This window comes from Lactuca virosa, chromosome 2, assembly GCF_052849685.1.
Source record: "Lactuca virosa cultivar CGN04683 chromosome 2, Lactuca_virosa_CGN04683_v6, whole genome shotgun sequence".
Classification (NCBI taxonomy): domain Eukaryota; kingdom Viridiplantae; phylum Streptophyta; class Magnoliopsida; order Asterales; family Asteraceae; genus Lactuca; species Lactuca virosa.
The window spans coordinates 198,886,445-198,894,457 of record NC_136427.1 but is presented as its reverse complement, the minus strand read 5'-3'; the positions used below and the strand labels follow the sequence as shown (position 1 = coordinate 198,894,457).

Genomic DNA, 8,013 nt, shown 5'->3' with positions numbered 1-8,013 from the left:
TCGTAGTGTTGATGAAATATGTTCGAAGTATCGCGATATGAGAGTTAAATGCGTTGAGTTCAATGGTATTTATAACTTTGTTATAAATAACGTACACGAAGGCGACCCGTTTGCTGTGGCCATGAACCAATATGAAGACACGAAACACACACCGTTTAAACACGTTGAAGCTTGGCGAATATTAAGAGAGTGCCCAAAATTTAGTGAGTAAAAATAAAGTTTAAAAAGTAGTTTTAAGTTGTTTGTGGTTGTATTTTTAAGGTTTTTTATGTTTTTTTTAAATGTTGTTTGTTTTAAATTAATGTAATCTTGTTTTATTAAATAAAAAACTAGTTTAATAAAAAAATATGTTTTATTGTGTTTTTGAATTAAATTTAATTAAAAAAATGTGTTATTGTGTTTTATCGTATTTTTGAATTAAATTTAAATAAAAAAAATGAGGTGGAGTGCTAAGTTAGTGGTAGGTATCTCATGTTAGTGGTAAAAGAATGTGGTGCTGATGTGGCACCAACACATATGTGGTATGTGGTGGGTATAACAGATGGCCTAACAGAGGAGTATTATTTATGATATATGTTTATAAACGGATGTCTGATATGTTGTTGAAAACGATTTCATAGATTTTGAGATACTTGAATTGGAAGGACTTATTATGATTTATGTTGCAAACATACATACTAAACATAAATAATTAAATATTCATGTGACAATGGTTATAAATTATAATCTAGTAAAACACCAAATTGGGTACAAAGATAAATAGTTAAAATCTCAATGAGTTCATGCCTTTTTTGACTTGGATAAAGTTTTCTTTCTTTGTGCAAGCATGTATCCATACAAATGAGGAATTCCTGCACCAAAAGTTGTTCATTTTAGTTTTACAACAAATTAAATTGAAAAAAGATATCTAAAGTCTTTTCTATGAAAAGATGATGTTTTCACAAGTCAAATGGTCAAACCTATGATGACATTCTTGAGTGGACTTACCTGGTAAGTAGATTGCAAACACCACAAAAGCAAAATAGAAGTAATCAAATGAAAAGTTCCATTTGTTGGGCATCCTTATGGAATACTTTTCAGATTCCTGAAAATACAAGGATAAAATGGTCATTTACTAAATAGAAGGGTAGAATGGCCCTTTACTGTCTAAATAGAAGAGTAAAATCGTCATCTACTCAAACGAGAGCAACATACTGTTTCTTTGTTATTAAGCATTGTTGATTTGTTTCTAAATAGAAGGGTAAAATGGTCATTTACTCAAACAAGAGTCAGATAATGTTTCTTTTGTTAGTAAGCATTGTTTCTAATAAAAGGGTAAATTGGTCATTTGCTCAAACAAGAGCAATATACTGTTTTTTTGTTAGTAAGCATTGTTTCTAAATAGAAGGGTAAAATGGTAATTTACTCTAACAAAAGTAAGATACTGTTTCTTTGTTAATAAGCATCGTTTCTAAATAGAAGGGTAAAATGGTCATCTACTCGAATTCAGATAGTTTATTCAGTCTAGAAAAAGAAAAGAAAAGAAAGAACGACTTAATACAAAAAGTCAAGGAAAAAGAAAAGGGTAAAATGGTCATTTTATATGGTTATTAGTAGAAACGGAGGGTTGTTACCTTCATATAAGGTAGGGCATTATAGATCATAGCAATTTCACTTGAGATGCCAGTTGGATATAACACAAGAAAGGTGCTATACCTACACTCACACAACCAAAACTTACAATTTTTATAAAACAGAGTAGAAAAATAATAATGGGAAATAAAATCTTCAACTTAGTTGACCAAAGAATCAAGGTCAAACCTGAGCCATAAAAGCCAGTAAGGAGTAGAACCAAATGCCTCCTTTGTCCCAAAGAAAGAGTATCTAATAATCTAATTATCAACACCATAAATATATGGTTACAAAATAATAAAATCATTTATTTTTTCTTCCATTTCTTCAAGCTCAAATATTTTTTTTTACCTCAGTGATACTCCAACTAATGACCAAAGAGCTAACAATAGGATGTGTTTGAACCTGTCACAATCAAGTTTTTTTTTTTCTTTTATCTCAGTAAAACTGTAAAAAAAATTGAAAATTATTAACTAAAAGGAAGAAAGTAAGTGACTCTAACCTCAGGAAAACTATAAAGGATTCCCCATACTACATATAATCTTGAACTTATTTGAGGCAATGTTGCTGAAATTGGAGATCTTACCAAACCTTTTTCATGCCAAAAACAAAATAAAAAAATAAGAAATTATACTTTTGTTGAAATTCAAATTGTGGAAATGAAATATGAAGTCATAGCTTATCAATGAGATAGAAGTGTAGAACTTACCTATGACACCATGTAGTATCTGTTTCAAAAAAGTAAAGCAAACAAGAAAAGAAAGAAAGATTAGTAAAATACACTCACAATGAATTCATAATCTAGAAATTATTTATCAAGATTAGGGTTTTAATTATTCAGAGTTTAAGGGTGATGATGATGATGATGTAACTATGCAATGTACATCCATGGGCCATGATTCAAGTACTTTTGATGTCATTTTACATGAAAGAAACTCTAACCCTAAATCAGACCAAGTAACGTAAGTATCTTGAGAAATTAGATTGATTCATATGAAATAAAGGGGAAAAGAACTAAATACCAAATCTTTTTGAAAGAAACTGGTTGATCTACATAAACCGAAGGGGAAAAAAGATGTATCGAACCCCAATCGTTAAAGCAGATTGAATTAATTGAGAAAAGAAAGGGAGAGATTTCCGATCCATTTTTACAGAGATCATGTTCGAATTCAATGACGAAGTTAATAAATAGATTTCAGTCGTGACCTACTTTTTTCCAAAGATGTATATTATGGGAAAGCTCAAACTTAGACTGTAACAAAGTTTTACCATCTTTAGAAGTTCAAATTTTCCCACTTCAATTTCAAACCCATTTCGTTGGAATCGAAGTATATGTATCATATAAACGCTAGATCATTGAGGGTTTTAGAATACCTCTAAAAAGGCAGCAGATTGAGCTAATAAGAGCGGCTTTTCGATGTTACTGTAAACCTGTTCATGACCTGATTCCTTTAGAGTTTTCAAAGCCAAGAACAATACTTGAAACCTAAAACTCGAGAAAACAGAGAGATGAATAAGATATGAACTGAACAACGATTAAGATCGGAAAAAAAAAAGATAAAATTAGATTGTAAATCTGAACTTGCCATCCGGCGAAGACAATCCAGTTATAAGCGATGAGATAGAATCGCCTGAGAAGGGACAAAACCCCTGCCATTGTTGAAGTCGCTTGCGTGCAGGGAGATGAGAAATGGAGAGTGAAAGAGAGATTATAATAGGCGGTTGGATTAATTGGAGCAAATTGAAATTGAATGGCAAAAAAGTAGTTTGTTGAACGAACAGATGGAAGTTGTAAATGACATTAAATCTATTTAATTAGGTAGGCAGATGGATCGAACTTCTAGGTGTAAGTAACCCTCCCATATTTTATGTTTTTCTACTAGCAACATGAATTACTTAAAAAAATTATTATACTTTAGGCTAATTTACTTTAAACTCTTGGTTTTACCTTTTAATAAAAAAAAAATAACCGGCCCCATGGAGGAGGGAGGAGAAATAAAATGTCGACAATCTTTCTCGAAGAGTGACTGTCACATAGATGATCTTCCCAATTTTAAAAGAATTCCCGTCAAGATGACGGATCCTGCCGTAGGTGCCTCTACATGAGCTTCGGGTAACCAAATATGAACCGGTACCATAGGCACTTTGACGGCGAAAGAGGCGAAAAAAGCAATCCATAGAAAGATTTAGTGTTCATTGCTGAGTGATCGCTCGCTATCTGGCTGGAAAAGGTGGTTCGAAAGCTTCCTCTCTCCCAGATCACGAATCAGCAGCTATAGAAGGAGTTGTTCCAGAACCCGACGGACTCATCATATAGATTTCGGCCCCACTAGCGAATAAAGCCCTCGCAGCAAAACGCATGTTCGTCAACAAAGACATGTAGACGAGGCAAAGAGGGAAACAAAATGTCAAAGTTAGCAAGCAAAAGATGAAAAGAACATAGAACAAGCGTATAAACAAATGAGGCAAACAAGAAAACAGCAAGTCAATGTGAACGGTAAAACAAGGACATGAGAAAAGGGGATCATAAAATGAGTATGATTGGGAACTAGTTTTCATCGGTATAGAGATCAAACAACAAAACACACATGTGGGCTAAGCTATTCATCTACCTTAATATTAAGCATTTGCACCCTCCTATCTAATGTCATGTCCTTGGAAAGAGCACGTTCATACATGCCTAGCCTCATACTATCCTCTCACTTCTTTTTACGTCGTCCCCATCTCCTATTACCATCAATCATCATTGACTATGACATCCTTACTATTGTCCGTATTTGGACATGTACATACCACTTCAATCGTCTATCCCTCAATTTTTCGATGATTCGCTCCACTCCCAACGAATTTTATATAGTTGTATTATGTATCATATCCAAAAGATTCATATCGTAAGTCCACCTTAACATCCTCATTTCAACTACTTTCATCTTCCTTTCAAGGTCTTTCTTGTTCGGTTAACATTCGGATCCATACAACATGACAGATCTAATGGATGTCATGTAAAACTTCCCCTTTGATTTTAATGGGACATTCCTATTACACAAGGCTCATGAAGTTGTCCTTAATTTTACCCAACATGCCTTTATGCAATGGGTGACATCTTCACATCTCCTTCCTCATGGGTGGGGAGCTTCTTTAGGGCCAGAAAGGGTTGTCCCCCCTCCCCCCCCCCCCCCCTCTCATTTTTTTCTGAATTTTTGGTTAGAAGTCCTATTAAATTTTATACATAATAGGCTTAAAAATGTAAAATTTGGGTCATTGCCTCCCATGTTTTCCAATTTTTATACATATTATACTTTCGACCCAAAAATCAAAAGTTCAAACTCCGCCATTGATATTATTTATTTAAGGAGTACAAAAAAACAACTAAGAACCAATCAATGGCTTTATGCAAGTGACATATACAAATTCACCTTTTAAAGAGATAGTCGTCACGTGATTTTCTTTTTCTTTGATCACATAAAGGGAGAATATAAATGCAATGCTTTTAACAGAAAAAGCAAGTTACACGTTCAAAATGAAAGACAAGCATGTGTAACAAACTTCATTCGAATGAGATGACTAGGTACAAAATGTAAAATAACTTTTTGTATCTCTTAAAGTCTTTAAAAAAAATCTTATATTTGTAAGGAAATAGTTTCTAGTTGATAGAATGATGTGCAATACTTGATGTTGAAGATATAATAATGATTATATGACAAAGATAGTAAGTAGTGTAAGGGGCTAGTATTGTTTTAAGATAACCAAATATATAAAAATTTTATGTTGTTAAGAGAATCTATAACGCGTAGTTTAATAAAATAGTTAAATGAGGTGGTATGATTAGTTGGTATAATAGATTAATTTACCATAATGAGATGTTAATGTTGCCTTCAATGGAAATCAAGTTCAATAGTCATTGAATTATTCGTTGAGAAACAAAAAATAAGTTTTAAATAAATGTTTCATTAAATTTCTATAAAGTTGAATGCAATGTAAGAAAAAAAATAGAATTTTATAAAATATATATGACAATCTATTAAAATTTATACAATTCAATGAATTATTGATGTCATAAGAGGCGACAATTATAGTTTCCATTGCAAGTTTGAATGATTCTTTGCGACTTGGATAAGAGTTTCCGGATATATTTTGGCGTGGAAAGTACAAAATGAGCGAAAAAGCAAAAAATAAAGACTTCCATTCTCAAGAATATTGAAGACAATCAATGTTCTTCCGAATATATTTTAGGGTTCGAACTATCACTCGATGACCATCGCAGTCTATCATAGCACCAAATTTGGTCAACCAATCCATCCCTACTATCACGCATGCATCCCCCATGGATCCGATCAAATCAATCGGATAAGGCACCCCGAAGATCTCCAGAGCACAACCCTGATACACTCTGGATGCATAAATGTCATGTTCGTTGGCGATAGAAACCCACAACGGAAACTCCAACTCGCTAAGGGTCATACCAAAATCCCTACTAAAAGATCGGGATACAAAGGACTGACTCGCGCCCGAGTCAAATAACACAAGAGCAGGCAAAGAATTCACTAAGAATGTACCTATCTGAAACATAAACATAAGCATACCATAATATAATCGACATAATAATAAATGGAAACATACCAGTTACGATGTCTGGCGCCACCCTGGCCTCCTTTGCCGTGAGATGAAAAGCGCAACCTCAAGGCCTCAGGGGCTCCACCCTACCCTGTCGTCCATCGGTGATCCTCAAAGTAGCTGGCGTTGGAGCCTGCGCTAGTCCCGCCGTGAGCAAAGGACAGTTGGCCTTAATATGGCCAACCTTCTCACCGTGATAACAGATCCTGGTAGACGACGCGGAAACCTGGTGGCAACAGTATTTGGCAAAATGCACATCCTTGCCACATTTGTGGCACCCAAAAGTAGATCGGCAAACGACGCTCATGAACCTTGTCGCACTTGCCACACGTGCGGCTCCTCTGACTCCCATATCTCACACCAGCGGCCTTAAACCGCTTCGTCGCAGGCTGCGCCTTCCCCGAAGCTTGCCTCCGTTTCCTTACCTGGAGCTCCAACTCAATCTCCCACCTACTGGCGGCCTCCTGTAGCTCCACAAGTGTACCATACCGTTGAGTAGATACAAACTAGCATATGTCCGTCTTGAGAATGGTCAAGTATTAGGTCATCTGAGCTTGTTCGGAAGCAGCAGACTTAGGACAAAGCAGATCTTTCTCAGTAAACATCTTGGTGATCTCCGTCACCGACTCAGCCCGCTACCACAAGTCCAAATACTCCTGGGCTGATCTCTCCCTCTCAACCAGTGGAACGTATCTCGAGCGGAATATCTCAGAGAACTGCTCCCATGATACATCAAATCTCTACTCCAAAGTGTATGAACCAATAACTTGTTGGATTTGGTGTCTAAGCCCATAAGCTGATCTCTCCCTCTCAACCAGTGGAACGTATCTCGAGCGGAATATCTCAGAGAACTGCTCCCATGATACATCAACTCTCTGCTCCAAAGTGTATGAACCAATAACTTGTTGGATTTGGTGTCTAAGCCCATAACTATAACTGGTATGTACTTGACCCGATTGTAGCATGGTCTTTTTGGGTTGCCTTCACTAGTGCAATTTGATAGGATGAATTTTGAGAATAAGGTTATTTAAGGTTTATTAATATATTATAAGTATAATATATTAATACGGAATTATTTAATTAGTATTGATCAAGAATTAATTTATTAATTTTGTGATCAAAAGAGACTAATTAAATATATGGGGATTGATTATGTAAATCAATCATTCTTGTAGTGTGGGCTAATGATCCATGGTCATGGGCTAAACTAATCCATGGATAGTTCATGGAGGTTAAACCCATGGAGCATGAGAATGTGGAAAGTCATGGGTTATTAGGGTTTACCAAGTGTAACCCTAGCATGTCCAACACTGTAAATAGAACCCTCGATAGACCAAAATCGGTTGCACCATCTCATTGAGCTAAATAGATTATTCTCTTAAATCATCCTCTTGCATATTGGTGTTTGTGAACCATTAGAGGCATCACACTTGAGGTGCTCAATCTTTCAAGGGTAAAGAACTACAAGTCCTTCAAAAGGTATGTCATCTATCTAGATGTTTTATTCAATTAGCAATTTGTATGCTAGTTTGGACAATGCTTTGGAAAAATTGAAAATATGCATGTATAATAGAGAAAACATAGATCCAAAGCATTTAGGGTTGCATGTGCACCATAGGAGTGTTATAGTGCTCAAAACCTAACAGTGGTATCAGAGCCTAGGATTGTTTCCATTATATTTGATGCTTACTAGTTTTTCAAAGCTGAAAAACTCAAATTTTTTGACCCTGACTGGTGAAATCACCGAGTACATGAACAAACTCGACGAGTCCACTCAGTAAACAGGGC

The 8,013-nt window shown here is 35.3% G+C and overlaps 1 protein-coding gene across 1 annotated transcript; it reads right to left on the bottom strand.

Annotated features, from left to right (window-relative positions):
• Window positions 1-629: 629 nt before the first annotated feature.
• Window positions 630-3,400, bottom strand: PAS2 (Protein-tyrosine phosphatase-like, PTPLA). Its single transcript, XM_079079051.1, has 9 exons — window positions 3,198-3,400; window positions 2,986-3,097; window positions 2,321-2,339; window positions 2,114-2,202; window positions 1,963-2,016; window positions 1,801-1,871; window positions 1,614-1,695; window positions 988-1,084; window positions 630-851 (listed from the first exon to the last, which is right to left on the bottom strand). The coding sequence occupies exons 1-9, from the start codon at window positions 3,266-3,268 to the stop codon at window positions 781-783; spliced, it is 666 nt and encodes a 221-aa protein (XP_078935177.1). The 5' UTR covers window positions 3,269-3,400; the 3' UTR covers window positions 630-780.
• Between the last annotated feature and the right edge of the window lie 4,613 nt (window positions 3,401-8,013).

Excerpts from the sequence above, each read along its gene's own strand:
- PAS2 (XM_079079051.1), bottom strand. The coding sequence starts at position 3,268 with ATGGCAGGGGTTTTGTCCCTTCTCAGGCGATTCTATCTCATCGCTTAT. Across the intron at positions 2,017-2,113 it reads TCCTTTATAGTTTTCCTGAG|GTTCAAACACATCCTATTGT; the intron begins GTTAGAGTCACT and ends TGATTGTGACAG. Across the intron at positions 1,696-1,800 it reads TACTGGCTTTTATGGCTCAG|GTATAGCACCTTTCTTGTGT; the intron begins GTTTGACCTTGA and ends GTGTGAGTGTAG.